This window comes from Engystomops pustulosus, chromosome 9 (assembly GCF_040894005.1).
Source record: "Engystomops pustulosus chromosome 9, aEngPut4.maternal, whole genome shotgun sequence".
In the NCBI taxonomy this organism is placed as follows: domain Eukaryota; kingdom Metazoa; phylum Chordata; class Amphibia; order Anura; family Leptodactylidae; genus Engystomops; species Engystomops pustulosus.
Genome location: NC_092419.1, coordinates 77,383,535 through 77,410,945, shown reverse-complemented (window position 1 = coordinate 77,410,945; position 27,411 = coordinate 77,383,535). Strand labels below are relative to the sequence as shown.

The 27,411-nt window shown below is 39.8% G+C and overlaps 1 protein-coding gene across 1 annotated transcript; it reads left to right on the top strand.

The window, feature by feature from the left end:
• The first annotated feature begins 289 nt into the window (after window positions 1-289).
• IL2RG (interleukin 2 receptor subunit gamma) lies at window positions 290-25,281 on the top strand. The gene is made up of 8 exons (XM_072124144.1): window positions 290-563; window positions 2,867-2,966; window positions 4,454-4,629; window positions 4,747-4,895; window positions 12,911-13,073; window positions 15,601-15,694; window positions 21,678-21,762; window positions 23,313-25,281. The coding sequence occupies exons 1-8, from the start codon at window positions 449-451 to the stop codon at window positions 23,448-23,450; spliced, it is 1,020 nt and encodes a 339-aa protein (XP_071980245.1). The 5' UTR covers window positions 290-448; the 3' UTR covers window positions 23,451-25,281.
• Window positions 25,282-27,411: the final 2,130 nt, after the last annotated feature.

Genomic DNA, 27,411 nt, shown 5'->3' with positions numbered 1-27,411 from the left:
ACTAATTTTAGACCATTATTCTAAATAACGTAGACAACCCCTTTAATTATAAATAATATAATATATCAGGATTCTGTTGCAGGCAATTGATTATCATGAAGGGCATTGTGAATGTTTCTTACCTACAACTAAATGCAAATTTTAAAAACAGTACAAAATGTGTGTTTTAACTTTACTAAGTGGTGACTCGTATAGCAAGGGAACTGAAATAACAGGAAATGTGTCTTAGGGGTTTTTCATGTGGCAGGAAGAAGTCGTGTAAGAAAACTGAAACAAGTTGAGATTTCATGATAGAAAAAAGGTATTTTGAGACAAAGAAGTAAAGGCAAATATCTTACTACCTTCACATGGCATATGAGCTGAAGACATCCTGTTTAACTTTGTGTGTAGAGATCTAACAAAAAATAGAAGGCCTTCACTGAGAAAGTACATATAGGAAGAAGATAAGATGTCTGTAAAGAAGCTTTACCCTGTATCTCTGTGGATTTCAGTGAGATTGGGATTCCACTTTTTTGTCATGATATTACCATGGCTTCATGGTATTGAAGGCAGTGAAAAACCAGGTAATTATGTTCAAATTTGCTTTTGACAGATAACTTATTCCATTCATCCAGAAAATGATGGTTCCTAGTGTTCAAAATATTTACTTTAATATATATATATATTCTTTAATATAAGGTGTTTAAATGTGGCGTACTTTAAAAGTAAAATATTTATGGTGCTTGTCACGTCTTATAATCATTGGACTCAAAGTAGAGCTTTAACAGGTGGCAAATAGTAGTGACCATTTCGGACTACAGCGATTTAAGGAACTGGCAATAATTATAATAATAATTATAATAATAATAATAATTCCTTTATAGCACACACAGATTATGTGGTGCTGCACAGAAATTGTCAAGTCGGTCCCTGTCCCCAGTGGGGCTCACAATCTAATCACTACCAATATGGCAAAAAAAATTAGAATTTATAAAACCATCAGGACAAACCCAAGGCGGTTGTTTCTTTCCTATAAAAATAGACTAGCATTATCTTTTGAGGGCCTCTCACAGATTTAGCATTCTAACCAAGCATTAAAGTTATGCCTCCGAATTTCATACATACACAGTGTACGGCTTGCAATGTCTCTATAATTAAATAGAGTTATAATTATGTATTACAGTCCCATAAGATAACCATTTATCTTCAGCATTAGGCAGCTGAGGTCTGTTATGCCTCAGATGAAAAATGCTTTTAAGGCCTCATGTACATGGGTAAGCTTTGGTACAAAGTCTTTGTGGCTGGACGTGGTGTCCCTGCAGTTCTTTACTATGGAGATGTTTTCTCTCAATACACAAGGTCTCAAGCAATGTTTTGTATACACGGTCACTTTACCCTGTATGTGGTACTAAATAATGAATATGCTTCCAGCTTATACCCTGCCAACATAAATTGGCACTAAAATTAGTTTCATTGAAAAATACTAAGTGCTCACAAATAGCTAACTACAAGATTGTAGCACGACTGGTCTAGAAACTAAAAGAGAAATGATTTTTCATTATATTCCTAGTTTTGTTAACCTTTTGGAAAGGAATGTATTATTCAACCTAATTATAGTGCAATTTAATTATTGTATACACTTAATGGTTAACTAACTATAAATTTTATTAAGGAACATCCACCACCAGGATGAAGGACTGAATGCAAATGAGCCTGAGGGGCTCCAGGCTCCATTAACACCTATGGAGCCTGGAGCCCCTCAGGCTCATTTGCATTCAGTCCTTCATCCTGGTGGTAGATTCCCTTTAAATATGATATATTTAATCATAGGCATACCCCTGCATAGAATTTGTATTTATACCTGCCATGATTGGGATACAAGCCATAACTTTTTTTATTATTCCATATATGTCGATGGGCAAGTGCTTGTTTTTTGAAAAACAAGTTGCAATTTTTGTTGATGTCCATTTGGTGTGCCTATTAATTATTAATTGAATATATATATATATATATATATATATATATATATATATATATTATACTTATATATACATCACCATCTTCCTAAAGTCGTTTTTTTCCACCAACAGAGCAAGTTGGGGGCTTTATTTTGTGCCATGAGCAGTAATTTTCCTTGGTACCATTCGGTGGTTTGTGCCACTTTTTGATCACTTTATGTAACTTTTTTTTAAAACGTGACAAAAACAAACCAATTTTACACAATTCATTAGGGTTTTTTTTTCTGGCTCTCACTAAACAGGTAAAATAATAGATTATATTTACAGATTGCATGCAGTGATTCCAAATGTGGAGGGATTTTAGTAATTGTTTTTTATCTTTTAATAGAATAAAGGGGGATTATTTGTTTTATTTATTAGTATTGCTGGGCATAAATATAACCGTGCGCCGAAACTGCTTAGAATATAAAGATTAAAAAAGTGTTAAAAAGCATTACAGCGCTTCATGGAAATAATGAAGATATGCTCCGGCACCAGCTCACCCTGAGCTGGTGCACTGTATTTGATGCTTATATGTACAATTTTAAAGTGGTAGGTTTCCTTTAAATTGAATTTGTATGTTAGTCGGAACTGTATAGTTCATAAATGTAATCTAAGCCAGAATTCTTTGGTCTCTGTTTAACTTGGATTTTAAAATATTGGGTTGTCATGAGAACCAGAATGAACAATAAGGCTTATTTGCAGACACATTTTATAACTCCTACAGCTGATCACTATACCCTAGGGCTAAAGTACAGTGAATTACCAAAATCCAGAGGCCCGTTTGTAACTAGGGGTCGAATGTAAGATGGGTGTTCTTAAGTAAGGGACCGCCTGTACTTGGTTTGTAAAATTGGGTACTAGAAGTCCCATCCTTGTTTTTTTTTTAGGTAACGTAGAACTGCACTGTATTGTGAACAAATATCAGGTCCTAACTTGTGTATGGAATAAACAGTCTGACGTGAACGACAACTATACATTATATTACTGGTTAGTGACATTTCTTTTTCTTTTTTTATATTGAATTATGCCGTTTGTTATGTTCTTGTTTAGGAAAGTTTGGTGACAACTAAAAGAGCTTCAAAAGAGCTACATAAAAGTCATAAAGGCCATTCTTAAGTGGACTGGACTTAATCCTGCTGGATGTAACAGTAGACCATAAGGTTTTTTTTTTTACTTTTAAAAATTACATTCAGCACAACATACAAATGTAGTAGCTATTAAACATTGTTAATACACAATTAACTGCATTGTTACAAACTGCCACTTAGATACCCAGCATTGTAAGAGGAATAGTAGAAAAGAAAAACTGGAAAGAGAAAATATGATGAAGAACACTTTCAAATATTGCAGGGACCATGAGGTTTTCTGCTGCCTTTGAAAGTATCGGTGATGCAATGTACACAATTTTTGAGATCATAAGAGATAGCTGAGTAACAGTGCCACATATATGATATAATTGTGTCTATTGCTCCATTAGATAGTTAAAGTATAGTCAGAATCTAACTGATCCCACACACCAATCTTAAATGGGTTGTCCTGCAGGATAGGGGCAAGTTTCAGATTGCTGGTGCAACTCACTTCCTCCATGGATTCCCTTGTAAATGAAACGCTAGTATGTATATGATCGAAGCTCTCTTCACTTCTCTGAGACCGATAGACAGTGAGCTTGCATAATGGGTTAGCAAAAAAAATGGCATATTTTATAGAAACTGGTGCTTATTTACTAAGGGTCCGCGGAACGCATTTTCGTCGGGTTTCCCTACGATTTCCGCTTTGCACCAAATTGCCCTGGGATTTTGCCGCACACGATAGGATTTTGGCGCATCGGCGCTGGCTTGAAAGCAACAGAAATTGGGGGGTGTGCTGTCAGACAAACCGACGGATTTGGATAAGAATTGCGCAAGATTTAACATTTAGAATTGTGTCGCAATTCTAAATGCGGTGGGAAAGCGACGGATGCAGGAACTCGGCCCCCGAGCTTCATGAATTGCGCCGGACTTCATCCTCGTCGGACCGTCCGAATCGGAGATTGCGACAGGACCAGGTAAGTAAATTTGCCCCACTGTGTTACAGATACAGCAGTATGAAGTAAAAATAATTTTACTGTCCCACCACTTTGGCATAATATTAACAAATTTCATGTATAAAAATAGTTTTTTATTTTTACTGCACTTCTCTTAATGAAGATGAAGATTTTTACTATTCAGTTTAACATACCATGTAAGCTTTATAGTATGGCTTTATGATATAACATGTAAGCTTTCTGATATTATAGAGACACTCATTATTATTACTATTATCATTATTATCAATTATCATAATTATTGTTATCCCAGTAATCCCTTTAAGATACTTAAAATGGGCCCATGGTATATCTTAACTACTCACATGAGACCTTTTAATAAAGGAGCTTTTAGAGATGAGTTAAAAAAACTATGGCAACAGTTTCAGCTGTTTTATGACATATCTTTCAGGTACAGTGACAAAGAATACACAGCCGCTCAGTGTCCTCATTACCTGATCGTAAACCAAACAACTTTTGGCTGTCAGTTGTCGGAAATTGAGACCTTTAGTACCTTCACTGTGAAGCTGACCTCCAACAAACAGGAATACCTACCCATGAGAAAGTTTGACAAGTTGATAGACTTGGGTAATTTATTCATATATATATTTGCCTTCATGAGTCAACAGTTAAAGATACATGAATTAAATTACTGAATTTCATGAAACATTTTGTTATTTATCTTATTAATATTAAATTTTACAGTAAAGATGGACCCTCCTTCAAAACTTCAAGTGACAAATACTAGCAGCTTGGAGTTGCGTCTACAGTGGGAGCAATCCTATGGCTCTTTAAGATCACACTGTATGACTTATCAAGTGCAGTATAAAAATATGGCCAGTGACAAGTGGACGGTAAGAGGTTCTCAAATTCAATGCATGTAAAGTGTTTATGGTTTATTACACTTATCTCCTATCCACAGTTAGGGCTCATACACGACCGTATAAAAATGGGCGTATACACATCCGTAATACGGCCATCCATGTACATGGTCCTATTGCCCACCTTACCATAAGTGAGTTGTATAAAAATATAGAGCATGTCCTATTTTCCACAGTATTTCCATTCTGTACGGCCCATAGTAGTGAATGAGAACGTATAAAACACCGGCTAAATATGTGCTGCATGTGGCTGTGCACTGTATGTTGCCGTATATAAGTGCAGTATCCAGAACCAGTGGGAGATGCATTCTGTCAGCCATCCATTTTTTGCAAGCCCGCTGTATTTTATATGGATACGGTGCAATACGTTGCAATACATCCCGTATTTACGTCAGAATACAGTTGTATATACAGAACAGAAAATACCATACACCATGTATATGAGGCCTAACCCTTATCTGCTCCATAGCACAGGGAATTCTGGGTTTTGGAAGTTTCATAGAAGTCAATCACAGGATAGAACTCAAGTGCTCTATTGACTTCTCTAGAACTTTCAGTCAGTTAACACCTTGTTTACCGAGGACGAACTATATAGTCCTTGTGCGGCAAGGGGTGTATGGAGCGAGCTCACGAGTTAACCTGTTAAGTGCCGCGGTTGGACCCGACCGCGGCACCTAACTTACAGCTAAATGGCGTCCGCCATCTTGGATGCCCGATCGCCGCCCCCACTGGAACGTCATCGGAGGGCTGCGATCGGTTGCTATGGCAGCCTAGAGTCTCATTGAGACTCGTAGGCTTGCCAGGTGCAATGATTTTTAATAGCCACCTGAGGGCAGGCTATTAAAAATCAATGTAAAATAGCTATATACTGTACAGTAGTACAGTAGTATTGCTACAGTAGTAGCAATCGGACCCCGCGGGGTTAAATTATCCTGGAGGATCTAAAATAATGGTAAAAAAAATAAAGAAATTTAAAAAATTTTTTAAAAAATATGAAAAAATAGTAAAAAAAGTAAAAGTTTAAATCACCCCCCTTTCCCTAGAACTGATATAAATATAAATAAACAGTAAAAATCATAAACACATTAGGTATCATCACGGCCCAAAATGTCCGATCTATCAAAATATATTAGCGATTTTTCCCAGCGTTTAACCCCATAACGGATATTGGCGCCCAAAGTCGAAAATGCCACTTTTTTGCAATTTTGAAAAATATAAAAAATTCTATAAAAAGTGATCAAAAGCCCTTACAGTCCTAAAAATGAAAGCATTAAAACGTCATCAAATGTCACAAAAAATGATACCGCCCACAGCTCCGTACACTGAAGTATGAAAAAGTTATTAGTGCCAGAACATGGCAAAATGAAGAATTTTTTTTTTGTACAGAAGGTTTTAATTTTTTTAAATGTATGAGAACATTATAAAACCTGTACAAATTTGGTATCCTCGTGATCGCACCAAACCAAAGAATAAAATAAACATGTGATTTGGGGTGCTCACTGAAAGCTTTAAATTTCAAGCCCACAAGAAAACGGCGCAAATGCGTATTTTCATCATTTTCACTGCATTCTGAATTTTTTTCCCGCTTCCCAGTATACGGCATGGAATAATAAATACCATCACTATGAAGTTCAATTTGTTACACAGAAAACAAGCCCAAACAGAGCTCTTAACATGGAAAAATAAAAAAGTTACTGATTTTTGAAGGTGGGCAGTGAAAAATGAAAATGCCAAAACGAAAAAGGGCCACATCCCTAATTAAAGAGGTACTCCTACGAAGACTAGATTCTTAAATATACTCAGGATAACAAAATAGCAAAATATTCTCTAATTCACTGTTAGTAACAAAAATACAGAATTTCACAGATATAATTCCAACCTGTCTCTATAAGTGTATACAATTTTGGTTGCCCCTGAGTCTGACCCAAAATCAGAAGTCTAGGGTCGAGCAGGACATTTTGTTCTTCTGTCTGACGCTGCCCTTAGCTCCTCTCTGCCTCCCGTCCCCATCCTTTCATTCCAAGATGAGCTCACATAGAGACTTCCTGCCGCACGTGAGGAGGGTAAAGCTACCAGCTACAGACAGATAGGGTCTTTATCCAGGGGAGGGATGCACAGCAGGGCTGACAGTGTAAGTTATGGCTGTGATAGCAGAGCTGGGAATGAAATGTGTTTTATGCATCTCGTAGATCTCATCATCTCTTATCTCTGACTGGTCTCATCTCTCTTTCTTTCTATGTGTCATTGTAGTGAATGTTCAGAAGCTAAATGAAAGTGTATACAAACCTGGACCCTAATAATCTAAGCTTAGTGTCAATACACAGCATCTCACAGCACTAGAGGGGTCGTGAAGCGTCTGCTTAGAGTGTCACCGCCCAGACCCTGGAAATTTACACTGACCAGCCTAGGGAGTGATAGGAGATATAGGAGATAAAACAGCAATAAAACTGAGTAAAATTATAAAGAAAGGGGCTAAAAATGATCTTTACTGTGTTATCATCACTAGGAGATTGATTTTTTTTTTTCATGGCAAAAACCCTTTTAATAGGATGGTAGAAACCTTGAAGTATAAATCAGGAAGTATAACCATGATATCATGGTTTCTAGGTGCTATATAGAACTGAAGATATCTGCTCCACAGATATCAGACAAGTTTTAATCTAAAAGACAGAATGCTAGAAAGGATATTTCATACACCATACAAGCCTTGTTAGTTTAGTGGAAAAGCTGATGGAAGTTCCTTTTAAGAAACCTATAGACCGATAGACCCATTGATAGTTCCCCACTATTCTTGCTCAGCCTAGTGTGCATGTAGTCCTAGGAGGGCCAGGAAAGATTAAAATAAATCTGTCATCAAAATCAAACATGATATATCAGAGAAACTTACTTGTACATCCAGAAACAACGACTGTGGTAATCATCTTATACTTCTTATCCATGGCCTCCTTCCTTCCAAAGTCAACTTTTTAAATTATGAAGGGCTATTGAGGTTGTTAACAGAGCCCCTCCATCCTGCAGTTTCACAGGCTACAGTTTACAATGTGCAAAGAGCACTTCCCATGTCGAACTATGTGCTGAAAATTCCTGTGCTGTAGTGAGATAACATCAGGCAGAGCGAGAGGGAAAGTGCAAGGGAGCTACAGCACTGAGGGGCCCTGGTAACACACCCAGAGACCCCTCATTAGCAGAATTATAAAAGTTGATTTTAGAAGAAAGGAGGCCATGCATAACAAATAGAAGGAGATTACCACACAGTCACATTGCATGAATCTACAAGAAAATACAACTGGTTTATTATGCTTGATTTTGATGGTAAATTTCCAAATGAGTGTTCTGCCAATATATTACTATTACAAATAACGTTGTAGATGTGGGGAAAAAAAGGAAATAAAATTTGCCCCACTTAATCCTCATACTTTAAAGGAACCCCACCAAAGGGACTGTCACTAGATTTTACTCATTTAATTTACCACCTTCATATAGGTCAGGAAATATCTTTTCTAGAATTCCATCTTTTATTTGAAATCTCAACCATTTACTACTGCATCGCAATATATTGGCATTTTTATGATGATCAGTATCTGTGTTTCACTGACAGACCCATGAGCCCTTCTAATCCTACATCCTTAACAGCACTCTGATTTACTATTACCTCGGGTGTTGTTAAGGGGTTGAAGTTTACATTTATGTGTAATATGATGTACACAATACCCATCTAATGGGAAAACTGGATTTAGAGAGAGTCCTTCAAAAGCCCTTCCCGCTTGCCTCAACATATTCTAGGTGATACGGGACAACCACAAGGCAGTTCCTTCCTACGCTTTAAGGAAATCTACCATCAAAATCAAGAATGATATACCAGGGACACTCACTTATAGATCCAAACACCTTGACTGAGATAATATTCTTAGATTTATTATCCATGGCCCCCTTTCTTCACAAACCAACTTTTAAAATTATGCTAATGAAACCTGAAGGGCTTTAGGGGGGGGGTCGTTCCACTGTAGTGCTGTAGCTTCAAAGGCTGTTACAATGGGCAGAGCAGGTCTCCCCGCCCCCCACGCACAAACATCTCCTGCTGTTGCAAGATTAAACAGAGGGAGGAGGGAGAGACCAGGGTAAGGGTGAGACAGGTTTGGATACACAGAAAAGCAAGGCAAGTAACAGTAATAATAGCAAAGACACAAGTGTCATAAAACTGAGAATTAATTAGCACCCTCTAATGTAGCTGGGCAGAATATAAAGGGTGGAATTGATGCTGCCTCCAGCAGCCGTCTGGTTCAGCTGTCCATCACTGAAGCCACAGATGCACACAAACTCAATTCAAACTCACACTCAGCTTTCTCCAAGGAAAAGACCCTGAAAGGCAGCTGCTGATCAAGGCAACCACGGGACTTTTTTTCAAGCACAAAACCTGATCTGCAGAACAGAACAGAGTACTGCAGAACAAAGTTATTACAATATGATGCTGGGATATGAGTTTAAAATCTATTTTGTTTGTAGGTGCAAACGCAGACAAGGGCATATGATATTTTAACTCCTTAGTGCTCTGCGCTATAGCTGTACTGCGCTGAGTCCCGCGAATAGCGCTCAGCGCAGTACAGCTGCTGCACAGAGACGATGCCGGTTCAGCTCGGCACGGGAGCCGAACCGGCATCGGGGGTTGCGGTTTGTCAGTGGTAATCTATCACTGACATCCCCGGCTAACACCCGCGGATGGAGTGGGCTCCGATCGCGGGTGTTTAACCCTTTAAATGCCGCGGTCAACATGACCGCAGCATCTAACATGCCTTCCGGGGGTCTTACCCCCATGATCGGCGCCCCCACGCCGTTTTCGGGGGAGCCGATCGCTGCTATGGCGATTGTGCCCCAGAGAAGCCTGAATGCCTTTAAGATGGTGTCTGTGATGTCATCTTAAAGGCACAGTGTCAGCCTATGCATGTATGTGCAAGTATTGCAGAGTATTATCATGAGCAAGTAATCAGATGATTGCTTGTTCATGTCCCATGGTGGATCAAGTAAAAAATGTAAAAAAAAAAATGTATTTCAATAAAAAATAACTTTATAAATCACTAAAAATGCCCATAAGCCCCAAAACATATAAAGAGACATAGAACGCTCAAAAAATCTAAATAATAACACAAACCCCACATATATAGTATCACCACGTCCGTAACAATCCGTAGAATAAAAGTAAATCATTATTGAACCCGTACTATGAATGCTGTAAAAAAAAAATTTAAAACCTGCCAAAAATTATGATTTTTACCTATTCAATCCCACTAAAAATGCAATAAAAAGTGATCAACAAAACATATGTACTCCAGAATGATACTGTTGCAAAGTACAACATGTCCCGCAAAAAAGCAAGCCATCAACCAGCTCTATAGCCATAAAATTAACAATGTTATGCCACTTGGAAGACGGCGATGCAAAAATGATGATAAACATAAGAAAAAATATTCATGTCTAGTATCCCCGTAATAGTATCGACCCATAGAATAAAGATAACATGATTATTAGGCTGTAGGGTGAACACAAAAAAAGAAAAAGTAAAAAATCCAGTACAGATTTGATGCTTTTCTACTCCTGCCCTCAAAAAAGTTCCTAAATTTTCAACAATAGGTGATACCAACCCCAAAATGGTAAAACTGGAAAAAGCATCTCATCCCGAAAAAAAAATTCCTGTCACATGGCGCCAATAACAAAAAAGCGAAAATTTTATAGCCTACAAAAGGGGCCAATGAGGAAACTAAAATCCTGGCAGCTGCAGGGTGCTCCTTCCCTTCTGCGCCTCGCTGTGCCCCCATAACACAAGTAATGACCACATGTGGGGAGTCTCTGCACTCAGGAGAAATTGTAGAACAAATTATGTGGTGGGTTTTCTCTTTTTATCTTTTGGAAATGTGTAAATTTTAGGGCTAAATGAATGTATAACCGACAAAATTTGACCATTGTAAATTTGACCTCCATTTTGATTCAATTACTATGAAGATCTCAAGGGGTTAACAATCTTCGTGAAAGCTGTTTCTGATAGCTTGAAGGGTGCAGATTTGAAAATGGGTTGATTATATAGGGGGTTTTAATGCTAAATATGTAAAACTTAATACTAGAAGGGTTAGTAAAAGACTACATACTGGAGTATGTGACATCAAATAGAATAATAAGTGATAACCAGCATGGGTTTACTAAGAATAGAAGTTGTCAAACTAACCTTATCTGCTTCTATGAAGAGGTGAGTAGGTCCCTGGATGGAGGAGCAGCTGTGGATATTGTGTTCTTGGACTTTGCAAAGGCATTTGACACTGTCCCTCATAGACGCCTGATGGGTAAAATTAGGGCTATTGGTTTGGCAGAAATCATTTGCAATTGGATTGAAAACTGGCTGAAGGATCGTATCCAGAGAGTTGTGGTCAATGATTCCTACTCGGAATGGTCACCAGTTATGAGTGGTGTACCCCAGGGTTCTGTGCTTGGCCCACTACTATTTAATATATTTATTAATGATATAGAGGTAGGAATTAATAGCACTGTGTCTATTTTTGCAGATGACACCAAACTGTGTAGTGTAATACAGTCTATGGAGGATGTTCATAGGCTGCAGGGTGACTTGGACAAACTGAATGTTTGGTCATCCACTTGGCAAATGAGGTTTAATGTGGATAAATGTAATGTTATGCACCTGGGGGCCAATAATCCAAAGGCAAAATATGTCCTTGGGGGAGTAAATCTGGGAGAGTCCCTTGTTGAGAAGGACCTGGGGGTACTAGTAGGTCATAAATTGAATAACAGCATGCAATGTCAATCAGCTGCCTCTAAAGCTAGTAGGATCATGTCATGTATCAAAAGTGGAATGGACTCTCGTGATAGGGATGTAATATTACCACTATACAAGGCACTGGTTCGGCCACACCTGGAATATGCTGTCCAGTTCTGGGCACCGGTCCATAAAAAGGATGCCCTGGAGCTGGAGAGGGTTCAACGTAGAGCCACAAAACTGATAAGGGGTATGGAGGGTCTCAGTTATGAGGAAGATTAAAACAACTAGATTTATTTAGTCTGGAAAAGAGACGACTACGAGGGGACATGATTAATTTATATAAATATATGAATGGTCCATACAAAAAATATGGTGGTAAGTTGTTCCAGATTAAATCAAATCAAAAGACGAGGGGGCACTACCTCCAAGGTTTAATCACCGGAGGCGACAGGGCTTTTTTACTATGAGAACGGTCAATCTGTGGAATAGCCTGCCTCAGGCGCTGGTCACAGCAGGGACAGCGGATAGCTTCAAGAAGGGTCTAGATGCCTTTTTACAGCTAAATAACATTGATTGTTATGCTATATAGAATTGTTTCCCCTAAATCCCTTCCTCATCCAATCCCTACCCTTCCTTAGTTGAACTTGATGGACAAGTGTCTTTTTTCAACCGTATAAACTATGAAACTATGAAACAGTATTTATCCCCAAAATAGTCAATTCTGAAAATACGGAAAATCGCTATTCGATTTGTAAGCCGCGTGACGTCAAAATAAATTATCCAAACATTTCAAAAATTATGAAAATATAAAGTAGACATATGGGAAATGTTATTCTGCAAGTTATTTAGGTGGTAAATCTATCTGCCTGAAAACGTGATGATTTTGAATTTCGAAAATGGCAAATTTTTCTAAAAATTCATAATTTTTTCTTTTTTTTGGAAATAAACGCAAAACTTGTCAGCCAAAATAGTGATGTTTACACAATAAAGATCATTTTAACCCCTTATTTTAAAATCTTACTCAGTTGTATTGCCATTCTAGCTTCTATCGCTCATTGACACTCTCTAAGCAGAAACATTATGATCCCTGCAGTGCTATGAGATACTGTGTGCTGAAAATATTGTTAAATTATCAGGGTACAAGGTTTATTCTTAGTTGTTTTATTAGAAGAATTGAGCAACTGGATGGAAAAGTATTGCTCACTTAATTGTTCACTCTGTCTTAAAGGTGAAAAATGCCTCTTCCACTCTATTTATCTTGCCAAGTTATGACCCTAAACAGACATATACATTCCAAGTGAGGAGCAAATTAAGTAAATTTTGTGCCAACTCAAAATTTTGGAGTGACTGGAGTCAAGCAGTTAGCTGGGGAAGGAACATAACAGTTACAGGTAAGTAAGCGAGGAGTTAACATTAAGCACATCTATTTTTTTTAATGAAAGACTGAACATTTATTATTTGTATAATATTTATTTTATATGATATCTTATTCTTGTTCTTAAAATCTGGCTATAATCTATAAAACAAAAAGGTAATTAAAATATGAAAGATGAATTTGGTACTTCTACCAGCGTTATAAATGTACTGCTTCTTCTCCTTTTTTTTTAACATACCGTATAAGCTGACCTGAGTATAAGCCGACATACCTAATTTTAGCATAAAAAACTGGGAAAACCTATTGACTCAAGTAGGAAATGCATTGGTAACAGCCTCCCCAGTATATAGCCAGCAAGCCCCTTATAGTATATAGCCAGCCATCACGAGTGGTATATAGCCAGCCAATCAGTCTCCAGTAGTATGAAGTCAGCAAGCCCCCAGTAGTATAAAGCCAGCCCCCCGTAGTATATAGCGACCCCCCTGTAGCATATAACCATCCAGTCCCCAGTAGTATATAGCCAGCCCCCTGTAGTGTATATAGGTAGTCCCCCAAAGTATGTAGCCAGCCCCTGTTGTATATAACCATCCAGCCCCCAGTAGTATATAGCCAGCCCCCTGTAGTGTATAGCCAGCCAGCCGCCTGTAGTGTATAGCCAGCCCCCTATAGTATATATCCAGCCAGCCCCCTGTAGTATATTGCCAGCCAGTCCTGTGTGGTATATAGCCAGACAGCCCCATGTACTATATAGCTGCTAGCCAGCCCTGTGTACAATATAGCCTGCCATCCAGCCCCGTGTGCTATATAGCCTGCAAACCAGCCCCGTGTACTTTATAGCCTGCCAGCCAGCCCTGTGTAGTATATAGCCTGCAAGCCCACAGTATGACCACCACATAAAAATTTAAACTGTGTACTCAACATTCTGATGCCCCGGGTTGTTCCTCTTCTATCTTCATGTGCGCCAGCTCCAGGTCAGGGACAGATCCGTGTGCATAGACCGGCCGGCAGCATAGAGCTGTAGCTGACCTGGTGCCTGCACACATGAAGAAAGAAGAGTAGCTGCCACGTGGCGTTGGAATGGTGAGTGCTCAGTTTATTTTTTAATATACCTGAGTATAAGCAGATATGTTGACATTGACATTTGTTGACAGGTTGACATTTGTTGTATGTGACACATATGACATGTGAGACACAGACATCAGACAAGTGCAACACTGCAACACTTCATACACATGTCATAAATACATTAGACAGGTCTAGCATACACAATAATAATAATAATAATATTAACACCGTATATATTCTGACTCGAGTATAAGCCGAGGGTGGGAAATGCATTGGTCACAGCCCCCCAAGTATAGAGTCCACCAGCCCCCTGTAGTATAGAGCCCGCCAGCCCCCTGTAGTATAGAGCCCGCCAGCCCCCTTAGTATAGAGGCCGCCAGCCCCCTTTAGTATAGAGCCCGCCAGCCCCCTGTAGTATAGAGCCCGCCAACCCCCTTTAGTATACAGCCCGCCACCCCCCTGCAGTATAGAGCCCGCCACCCCCCTGCAGTATAGAACCTGCCAGACCCCAAAGAATAAAGTAGAGGTGTTATTTGGAGTGCACAGTCAAAGTCGTAACAAGCCCTAGTGAAAAAGGCTTGAACAAGGCTCCTAATGAGCCAAAACGTCGCTAATAGTTTTCCCACAAAGAAAACTTGGATAGGGCCTAACTTGCTGATCAGTGGGGGTCTCAGTGCTGAGACCACGCAGATCGCGAAAACAAGGGGTCCGACCAATCCCTCACCGCTCCTCAGACTAATGGAGCAGACGACCGTGCATGACCGCGCTGTTCCATTAAGCACTGCGATCTGCGGGGGTGTCGGCACTGAAACCCCCACTGATCAGCAACTTTCCTTTGTGGGGAAAACCCCTTTAAGAGGCCAATTACTTATATGTTATATATGTGTATACTGCATTGAAAAAAAGCAGTAATACTCATATAGATATCATTATTTTATCATAATATTAATTTTTTTATATGAGTCTATCCTCTATAGAAGTGTTATTGAGCACATACAAAAAGATGCAGGAAACCATAGCTGCTTTTATACCCATAGTTAGAAAACACTTATAGCAGAATGCTCAACAGAGGGTATATAACAGGTCAGCTAAGATAAGGACCTTCAGATCAGGTGAGAGCGTCTTGGTGCCCACAATAGAGAACAAATTTAAGGCTATATGTCATTACATTACAATTAATACATATACTGTATATGTATGTATATTGTTTGTAATTGAATTGTATTGTGTATATACAGGCAGTCTCTGTGCAAGATAGGTTCCATGGGTTGGTTCTTAAGTTGAATTTGCATGTAAGTCGAAACTGTATAATTTCTAATTGTAGCTCCAGCCACAGTGGGCAAAGGAGTCTCTCTTTACCTAGGGGTCGTCTGTAAGTCGGGTGTCCTTAAGTAGTGGTCCGCCTGTATATTGCCTACGGCAGGAAAATGTACTTTTAAACATTTTGACTTTGTGGTCTATTTCTCTTTTTTTTGCAGATGAGCAACCATCCACATTTATAAAAGCATCTGTGATCCTTATTGTTACATTTCTGTTGTTGATAGTTGTGGTTCTTGTGATAAGGACAGATAGGTAAGTCAATTTTGCAATATTCTTCCCATTGTTTTTTAATGTATTAGTCAGGGTGCAGTCACATGTGGCCCTTGCATTTATAAAATCTATGCAAACATTCCACGGCAGGGTTCTGCTCATTCGCATTTCCAGTTAAATGCAAGGGTAATGAGCACCCAGTGTTTTGTGTGTAAACAATGAAAAACTCTGGGTTCTTGTTGCCAATCGCATGTTTTTCACTGGAATTGGGTTTTCACGTGTGATTGGGTTGTTTTGGGTGCATATTTCCAGTGAAACACATGTGTCCCACCGCTGGGTATTTTGCAGCTACATTAATAACACGGCACAAAATGTTACTGTTCTAAAAGCTAAAATTGAGAAAGATGAGGGATGGGGTAGCTGAAGAGGTTGACAGGGTGGCAGTCACCCACAAGTCCTGTAGGCTGGACTGCATTTTTTTTTTTTTTTTAGATACAGTTACATTTTCAAGTTACATCTTTTAAAATCAATGAGGCTGTAACACCTGTATCAATGAGAATTAGCTAATATTCATACATATTCTATTCATGAGGACAGGACTGATTTTAGCCTGCAATACATTCACAACCAGAAATTAATACATACAAAAAAATCTGATCCATAGAATAAAAAGTGCAGTGAATCATAGTATCATAATACATAAGGCTGAAAAAAGACGTTGAAAAAAAATTCGGTGGTAGACTGTCCCATATGCCATTCTTGTTACCTAATGCTCACAATGGAGCCTCTTTGCGCTCCTCTGAGCCCCCGTGGTATGAAGAAATAAACTTTTATATCTATTCAAATTAGCCAGAGGCACTCAGGGTCTCATCCACCGAGCGACTCCTGGCTTCTCCAAAGGCTAATTTATGCACATTTAAGCGCAAGAAATCAAGAGTGCGAATGACGTCACCAGCTGCCTGACCACGCGATCACCACCTGATCAGCTGGGAGCGGTGTATACAAATGAGGCAGGAGGGCGTGCATAAATTAGCCTTCGGAGGAGCCAGGAGGCGCTCATCGGACGAGATACTCCAGAATAGCGTCTCTAACAAATCCCTCAAATATTTTCCCCACAACAGAAGTTAGACTCACAGGTCTTTAGTTTCAAGGATAGCTTTTCGATCCTTTTTTGTATATTGGCACCACATTTGGTGTATGCCATCTGGGCCCGGTGGTTGGGAGGTGGCGCTGTACCTCTTCCTGGGTTAAACTGTTGACACTCCAAAGAGAATTTACATAATTCCTCATTATGTCTTTCACCAGGGGATTTTTCTGGGTAAAGACAGTTGAGAAGGCGACATTCAGTAGATTGGCCTTTTTCTCATCTCCTTCCACCATGACCCCCAGGTTATTCTTCAGAGGGCCCACTTCAGAGAAGTCTTGTATACTGATTTATCACTGGTGTGGCAGGTACTCCACTATAAGGGTCCCATGAAAGGTCAACATGATGCCGCTGAGGCCAAGCATAAATGTCTTGGTTGCAGTATCATTGGCGGCTTCTTGTTTTCCTAGGTCTGCAAAAACCCCTGAAGTAGAGCTTTTCAGCAAGTTTAGAGCATGTTTCTTTGTCATTAGTAAAATAGATTTGTCCCTTGAATAGTGGTTGTCCATCATTTTCAATTCTACATTGGATATAATCATAGAATCATGTGAAGACTTAACACACCACAGCAACATTTCCCCTTCACCACGACGGCACCCCCAGGGACAGGAAACCTCAGCATATAAAAACAAGCTCTTCCTATTCTGCCTCAGTGGTTTCCTGTCCCTGGTAGGGGCCCTTAATGGACCTGTGGTGAAGAGTCCAAGAAAAATTCCTCCCAGCATACTTCTTAACCCCTTGAGTAGAGAATTGTATGTACCAGTGATTAGGTGGTTGCCGTCCTTGTGCCTCATAGATTTACTGACTGTTCTGGCAGTCACTAACCTTGCAGGTCAGCCAGCTTCCCTAAGCAGATGTGGAGCCTGCAAGCCCCCCAGTCTTTACCTGAGCCCGCCTAAAAAAGCTGCCAGGCACTTGCAGTACGCTTAGCTAGTAGATAAGTGGCATATGGTAAAAGCTTGACCAGTGGTGACTGGTATAAGGACAAGCAAATGGCAGGGAGGGACTTGTACTCGGAGGCGGGAACAGGAATAGGTAGAGGACACAAACACAGGTTCTGAGGCACACTGTGAACAGAGTAAATGGAGCAGACAGAGGGTGGGAGCACTGGGTAGAGACCTAATATTCGAAACCATGAAAAATGGCTCGGGAAACACATTTATAGTCCATCCCAAAGAGTAGATCTGGTGACCTTAGCGGAAAGTTGCAGAATAGTGCTGCAGTGCTGAGCACCAGCCACCAGGGGGACATCAGTAAACATGCTGCATATTCAAAACCATGGGGAGTCCGAATGCAGAATTATGACAACAAGCAATCTGTATACTTGCCAGCAGAGAGAGAGAGAATGCAGAAACAGTGCAGAATCGTGACACTGACCAGTGAGCCTTGGTCAGTTCCCGGCCTGGTCAGCTTTCCTCAAAGCGTCCTTTCGTGGATTCCATCGTTTGGGGCTGCTAGGAAGTGAGGGCACACCTGTCCAATGTTCTTGCCATCATGTATGCCTCACTCTGGAAGGCCAGAAGTGACAGCACAACACTTCTGGCCTTCCAGAGTCAGGCGGACAAGATGGTTGTCGCGGTCCCGCGAAATCTCAAAGGGAACTAGCCAGGCAATGTTATTTCCCTGTGAGGGAAAACTTGGGTCTGTCCTAGATGATCTGTTGGAAAAAGCATATAATAGTGGACAGAATGATTTCTTCCTATCAAAGCAATTTAAGTCCTTCCGGTCCTTTAAGAGAACAAGATACCAGAAGAAAGGCAAAGATCGCACAACCCAATCTTCAAAACATACATCTCATACAGGCTTCTTATTTAATCAATCCGCTGACCCATCTAGACATTCCAACTGTGGTCCATAATGATGCCAGGCCACAGGTCTGAGGGGGGGGGGGGGAGACTATCCCTCTACATCTACGCCTGGAAACAGATTTAAAGACGCAACTGGATTCTCAACGCTATTCTGAATGGCATGACCGTGGACTTTAAATCTCTCCCTCCAAAAAGATTCCGAGTAACAAAGATTCTATCAGGAAGCAATCAGACCTTTACTCTCAGAGATTTCAACACTCATTGTAAAGGTATTGTGCAAAGTTCCATAATTAAAGAAGGTCCTTAAGCCTCTTTTGAGTAAAAAAATCCAAAATGGATCCCATCCTAAATCTAAAATCCCTAAACAAATATCTCTGTGTTCCAAGATTCAAGATTGAAACTTTAAAGTCTACAATGAACCTCCTTTTCCCCAATTTCTACATCATCAGTGAGGACAAAAAAATGGACAAGAGGCACCAATCCAATAGGTAGATCTACCCCTGGTTTTCACCAATAAAAATCCTAAATCTAACTATGGGATTGGCACCTCTTGTCTGTTTTTTTCTCCTCACTGATGATCTACTACACTGGACATTCTTGTTCCAGAATCTAGGATGCTGTGCTGCCTCCATTACTACAGGTTTTAATTAAGCCTGCCTCAGTTGACCTCCTTATCTCAGGGGATAGGTACTAGTGGGCCATCTTATATTAACTGTGCATTTACTTCTCTATGGGAGCGCAATCTCTTTTAATTTTTTTCATGTCCAATTGCTACATGGCCTAAGTCAATGCATACTATCACATAGCAAATCATTCAGATTATTAAATGTAACTAAGAATAGCTATTCAAATAGGTATAAAGATCCTCAATTTTCACTACAGACCCTTTGGCATTTCTGAAGCCCCAAGAGTGTTTACCAAAATAATTTCAGAAATGGCTCATATAAGGGAAGTCCAGGTATTATTTATCCCATACCTAGATTTTCTTAGTCTGTCCTTCAGATGAGGCAGTAAGGCATCAGGCTTCAAGAGTCAGTCAGATTCTATAACGCCTAGGTTAGCTCATAAATCTAGAAAATTCCTCTGACTCCCACCCGTCAAACTTTTTCTAGGTGTTTGTCTGGATTCTTGATGTAAAAAAAACCTTCCTACCTCAGGAAAAATAGGGAAAATAAGATCCAGTACTTTAGACTTGAAAAGATGCCCTTGCGTTTCCATCAGATCAGCCATGTCCCTCTTTGGGCTATAAACAGCCGCGATTTCAGCAATCCCTTGGGCCCAGTTTCATTCAAGCACCCTTCAAAACTTTCTACTTCTAGCCTGGGAGAAACACATTCCAGAGGAAATACTAGGGTCCTTAAACTGGCAATTGGCATTTCAAATTAAATTCTGGATTAATTATTCTGGAATTGAATAGGAAATTCCATTAACCTTGAATTAAAATTGAAATATCATTAATCCGCTATAGAATTTAAATCCAGAGCAATTAAATGTTATATTATATCTCAAATTTAATTCTGCATTTAATTCTGCATCTAGGCTTTACCAGCCACATTTACAGACTTTTTTGGGTGTTGAAATTTGTGTCCCCGATGACTTCAATGGGGCTCTTGTTCAGCCCAAAGTCTGGTCCCGACCCGAACCCAATTTTGACATGAAATTCTAACAAACCAGTTGAACTTGAATTTTGAACGACACACTCATCACTAATGCTCAGCAAACCTATTTGTTTCCTGAGAATAAAAAATACTGGATGCTCACACATAGATACATATATATGGTGTACAGTATGCATGTGTGTGTAAACTCACAGCATACATAAAGACATCCATTTACATGCATACTGGCATATATATATATATATACACATTAAACAAATATTTACACATATACATAAATAAGCAACATATAATATGCAAATGGATACATTTCCACATTTCACCCTAGATATTTATTCAGAATACTCACATGTGCTGTTGGTGGAGGAAGTTGGACTATCTACACACAGGGCCTGAGACATTTCATGGAGAGCATCTGGGATGTGCCCCTGGGCCTCTATCACTTCAGAGATTGTTAGGGGCCTCCACCACCTCCTGTAATCCCCTTGTATCCATGCCATCCACTGAAAATGCCTCTTAGAGAGCCACAGCCTATATATAGTCTCCCTGTTCTTTCCCTACATCTTTATTTCTTTTGCCACTTTGATTTCCAAAACTTTAATTTCCTACATGATGTGTAACCTTCCTCTCTACCTGCCATGTTAAGTGCCTTTCTTACCCCCTTTCACATGCCTATCCCCTATTCCTATGCCCCAATTAAGCCTTACCATTCATGCCTTGTCTGAAGATAGTCATAATTCCTTGCAGGTTATTATAGATTTCATTTGGACGTTACTAAGTAATCTCGGTACTGGTCCAGTATCTATGTAGTAATCTTGTAGTAAGTTTAGTTTGTATTTATGCACTAAAACGTCAGATCATCTACAAACTGTAGAATGCAGGGGAGGCCACAATTTCTTTTGGAGACCATGGACCACGATAGTCTTAAACTATGAAATGTGGTATAGTATAGTAACTTTGAAATGTGGTATAGTATAGTTTAAGACGGAATCTAATGTGCAGTGAGCAGCTGTGTAAGGCCCCCAGCAGATTTTCCACCCAAGGGCCTTCACCAACCTGTTCCAAGGTAATGTATCACACAGAAAAGGAGAGAAAGTATCAGTACTCTCCAACACCACACACAGCAGCTAAGTTACAGAAGCAATATTTGACTTCATAAAAAAAGCTGCTCCTGGTTATACATGATGCTCCCAACAGCAAACCCTGCTTCTGAGACAGAACTGCCTGGTGTGTCCACTAAAGGCACATAAAGGGCCCCTGAGGTGAAAGTTGCCCTGGGATATTGTTCAGTCCAAACACCGCCCTGCCTGATGCCTCAAGTTCCTTTATCATATTAATCAGTAATGTGCCAAAACTTTTTTAATTAATATGGCTACTGAATATTCATCTTTGCCTTGTATTCTTTAGGTATTTTAAGCAGTATTTTCTAATATTAGATTTTTAATTTTTTATAGGGTTTGGGTGGTTCTTGTTCCTCAAATTCCGAATCCTGCCAAAAAGTTTGAAACACTTTTCACAGTCCATGGTAACAACTTCCAGGTAACCCATTTTTTCAGGACATTGTTGTCAGTGCCTCCTTTATTATCACAAACCCCTACCAAGCTTTTCTGTGTATCATCTAAGTAAAATATGCCAAAAATTTTTAAAATCATGTTTTAAAGCAGCGGTCCCCAACAGGGCTGTTGAACAACCGGTCCAGAGCTGCAGCAAAATAGCTTCCACTTAAAAAAAACTCTATACTTCCCTCTGGCTTGTCCCGCGGCTCTGTCTTCTCTTCCTGCCCGGGTGGACACACTGTGATGTGGCGTTGTCACGGCTGCATGGCGTCATAATGCATGCGTGCGGGAAGAAGGGGTAGAAGATGGAAGAGGTAAGTATAGACAATGCTTCTGGACATTTTAATAATGAGGGGAGGCTGCTGCAGGACATTTTATTAGAGTAGCAGCTGCATTTCCCTCCTAGGCTTTTACTTGAGTTAATAACTTTTCCCAGGTTTTTTGTGGTAAAATTATGTGCCTTGGCTTATACATGAGTATTTACATTATGCTGCTGGAAATGGCACATTGTATGGGTTGGGGTTAGATATTAGGCATTTGCGGGGCAACCAATGTTTTTTCCCTAGGGACCATGGTAAGAGGGATACCTGACTTGGTCCCTGGAAAAAAGATTTGGATGCAGCTGGTCAATGGATACAGCAATGGTCCTCAACCATTTTGTAAACAATACACAAATAGGTGCTTCACCTTCACCTGAAGATAAGGAAGTGCCACCTTTTAAAAGGTAGCCCTTCATGTCAATAGACTTTTAAGAATTCTTGTGATATGAGTGTGGAGATGAGCCAAATAAGTTCCCTGGGTTATGTACAAGATAGGTTCTTTAGGTTTGTTCTTAAAGGTAACCTGTCAGAAGAAATTGACATAATAAACCACTACCAGTATGTTGTCAAGCAGCTGACCACCTACCAGATCATGTTTCTTTCATGGTCCAGTATGGTTCCATTATCCAGAAAATCAACTTTGAAGTGAGAAGTAAACTGGTTGTATGTAGTCATGGAGGCGGAGACTTGAACACTGTATTTAAGCTGTCCTTGCCTCAGAACACCCTCTTCACTATAATTGAGAAATCACTAACTAGATGCCAGTCACAGGCATCACTAACTAGTCCTATGTACAATGCCAGTCACAGGGAAGGAGGCATTCAGAGGCAGGTAGAGATTGACTTCAGTGATAAACTCTGCCTCCTTGACTTTATACAACCATACATTGCTAGGCTTCTTGGATAGCAACAAATGCTATGTATCAAAGTAAAAGTCAAACGCACTCAGAGGTGTGTACATATGGCCCCTGCCTAGAGGTATAAAGGTGTTTCCTGAGTGAATGGGCAATTAGGGCAGTACCTCATTTCTCAGAGGCAGCCCACCCTGCATGACCGTGCATGCCAGGTCTTTGTGCCCTTCTAAAACCATGTGATATATATTGAAACAGTCAGGATTTCATTAGATTAAATTATATAGAAAAGAATATAACTTTTTACATCAGACGTTTTGATGAATGTTCATAATAAGTTTATTTAACCATATGTTTTCATAGGAATGGCTTGGTATATCAAAAGAAGCTGTGGAGAACTTAAAGACCAATTATACAGAGAGACTTTGTATTGTGACTGAAGACAATGACTGTCCTGGACCAGATGGGAAGAATCCTACAACCAATTTACCTACACAGTGACACTTGCAAACGCATTGTTAAAATCGCCAGTGACCCATGTTATGCAGTGTTTTTTTTCTGTCAAACCAGAAAACCTTTGCAGGAAGTCTAGTGCTAGTATATAAAGATAAAAAGTTGCTGTGGGTGCTTAGTGAGGCTGAAGAACTAATTACCAAATGACCTTTGTGATTTGACCAATGGTGTCGCTTTATATAGAAGTAGGTAGAGGGTTTGTATGCTGGGGAATTGGTTTACTATAAAAACCCTCTTTGGGCTTTGTATATTATTTTGCATATTTTTAAAAGTGTTTTTACTTGCCCTTTTTAGACCATATTTTGTTTAGAGTATATTTTTTTTATAATAATGAAGATTTTTCTCCATTATTGTTGGATCTCTGTTTAGAATGTGTATCATCTTTGGTGTGTAGCAAATCTTTCAATTCAATTTGTGTTTGACCAATGGCAAATCATGGAAGTAAAAATTGGTAATACTGGTAATACTTTCTCCTGTGACCTGTAGTACTACTAATTGTTTCTGTTTTGATGGAACTGAACCTGTATCCAGTGTCGTAACTAGAGTCGTGTGGGCCCCCGGGGCGATGTTTATAACAGGACCACCCACCATAGACTTGCATATATGGAAAGTTACCTTTCATCATTCTTTGGCTATAATAATTTAAAAAAAACACTGCAGTCTGTGTTTTTACATTATAATAGTATAAGAATAACCAAAGGGAATCTTCAATGTAGTCTATTGTAAACGAGTAAAATGGAAGTGCTTGTATTTACCAAAAGTATTTGATTCCTGCTATTCTCCCTCATAGTGCAAGAGAATAACCAAAATCAAAAGGGACAGGTGTACTGTGTCTAGATACTGCTAGTCTGTCTTACCCCACCCATCACAGTGCACAATACAAATTACCATCATACAGCAGGTAGACATGGCATGTAGTAACTTACAGGTGATGATCTGCTCCTTTGGCTACAGAACATGGTGGCTAATGGCTGCATTCACCCCCCGATGTCTTCAACTCCGAGCTGTCCATCCCCACACTGTGACTATACAATGTGACTATAGACATGACAGTCACTTACAGTATAAATTCACATGTATGACTATATTGTGCCCCTAAATAATGCTTCCCCCTCACACCACAACTGACCACACCAGGCACATTTACTAAGACCAGTGCAGTCTGTACTATGTGCAGTGTCCTGTGTAGTGTGAGGGGGGCACCAGATTCATGATTTGTGGCAAACATTCTTCATGAATCTGGCGCACCCTGCACAGCTCCGACAGAGGGCACTACTTTTTTTGGTGCACGTTTAACATAGAGCATGTGACACAATTGTGTCTGACTTTGCATGATAAATGTGGTTCATGGTCCGACTGAGAACCGGAACACCCCCTTAATTGTTTTGCATGAAGAATAGTGCAGCTGCGCCACAAAAGGATTGGCGTGTGACACAATAGTCTTGCAGACTCTTCATAAATACCTGTGTGAGCAGTTTACACTAGAAAGAACGTGCAAAGTAAAAAAAAAAAACTGGCGCAAAGACCTTGGTAAATGTGCCCCACAAATACATTTTGATGCCCTCCCCAATTATATATATATATATTGGACCTCATAAAAACATATTTTGCACAGTACTCTCCTAATTACATTATAACATCACATGACACCTAATTTATACTATAAAGTACCAGTGCCCCCTTAATTAGTCATAGCTTAATATCACATATATATCATGTTATAACTTCAACTTAAAGCAGATGCACGTGATTATCACGTGATATATATTATCCCCTGATTTTAAATGAGTGAATAAAAGTGATATTTAAGTATTCCCTTTTTTCTTTCATTCAGTAAAAAGTCATTATTAGCAGGGAATAATACATATTGGGGCACACTTACTTACCCGTCCCCAGCACGTTCCCTGATGTGCATTGTCCGACCAGAATGGACTTTGGCGCTTCACTAAGTTCACGCGCCCGATATCGTGCATGTGTGGCTTCCCCGCTCAGGTCCACCGGAGTTCACCTTCATCTTCCCGATGCATGTAAGTGCTTGATCTTGCAATACAATTTGAAAGATAAATCCTGTGCTCAGTCTGAATCAGTCAAATCGTCCGATGGCCCACCCCCCGATTTCTGTGACATGAAAAGCAGGGCAGCTGCGCCACAGTGTAGCTGGAGGGGGCAGTGTAGCTGGAGGGGGGGGGGGGGTAGTGTAGCTGGAGGGTGGAGGGCACAGTGTGTCTATAGGGGGAGGGGGGCAGTGTAGCTGGAGGGAGAGCGGGGCAGTGTGGCTACGCGGGGAAGGGGCGGCAGGGAGGCTACTAGAGGGCGGCCCATGAAGGCTTCATCGCCCAGGGGCCCACTAAAAACTGGAGCCGGCCCTGATTATCACAGAGAGTAATAGGAGCTGTGTGATAATAATGGCTCGTGCATGTCCATCACATCACATGGACAGATTTTTATCCACTGGGAGTAAAAATAAAAGCTTTTATAGCAGGACAGCACGCAGAGATCTAGAAAACAGTGAGGAATTGATACAGAAAGTATATTGGAAACTTGTATAACTTTTCCTTTTACAAACCATATCAAATATTTGTTGAAAGTGGGCAACCCCTTTAAAATCTCACATCACATGAAACAATTGAGCAAAAATTGCTATGATATTTGAAGTTGTTTTAAAGATACTGGGGGGGAGATGTATTAATCTGTCTACTTCAGAATACTGGAGTAAATCGCAAATTGATATACCATGAGCAACATGTATAATAAAGGTTTTAGACAATTTTCCAACTCTTCTTAAAACAAGCGGCATGGCCTCACAGTAAATAACCTGCATGCCAGAATATTTGTGAATCGGGGCACAGTGCATTGTCGTCGGACAATGCACTTCGGATGAACTCTGTCGACCGGGTAAGTAAATGTGCAGCAATAAATCAATCTCCCCCACTGTCATTTAACAAAGAGCAGAACAGAACTGCAAAAATTGACCTGGACATTCAGATACTCATGATCCTTGGTCTCAAAAAAGGTTAAATGGCTATTAGGCTCTAGATGGATTATGGGGGCAACACAAAGACCTTACATATCAATGTGACAGAAACTGTACCAACTTACTCTACAATAGCTGATTTTTCTGCTATGACTTTTCTAATTCTTAAAAACAGTCATAGCAGAAAATTTAAGAATAATTTTTTAATGGTGAATCCAAATCTTGGTGTTGCCTATTATTCTATTGATAATTAAATTTATTGGCATTTGTCTATATCTATGGATACAAATGATTGTTTCCACTCAGTGAAATGTTGGTCCATCAGTCAATCAGGAAGATTTATTGCCCATGTGAGAAAATTTCTCTCCGTAGGTGGACATTATCTGAACTGAAATCATAAATATTACTGTTATCTAAGTTATTGTTCAAACAATGACAAACATAGAATGGTTTCAAGCATGGGTCTGCGGGAGAATGATGAATACCTATTGTAAATAATTGGGGGTTGGAGAAATTCCCCGGCCATCACCATTTTCTCAGCTGGCTCAGTGTTGTCATAAAGAGAGATACTTAGGAAGTAAGGGTTGTCAGAGGAATTTTCTCCCCTACCCCACAAAATATTTAGAAGAGAAAAAGATGTATAAACAAACACAAGAAAGCTGAATATATCGAAAATACGAAATAAATTAAATAATTTATGAATAGTTACCGACAATCAAAATCGTACAAAATCCATCATTTGGCAGCTATAAGTCAAACAGAAATTTATCATTAAAGGGGCTGTGCCATTAACAATAATGGGGGCTTATTTACTAAGGGTCCCGCGGACGCATTTTCGTCGGGTTTCCCGACTTTTCGGGGATTTTGTCGCACTTGATAGGATATTTGCGCATCAGCGCTGGCTTTCATGTGACAGAAATCGGGGGTGGCCGTCAGACGATCCGACGGATTCGGACTAAGCGCGAGATTTAGCAT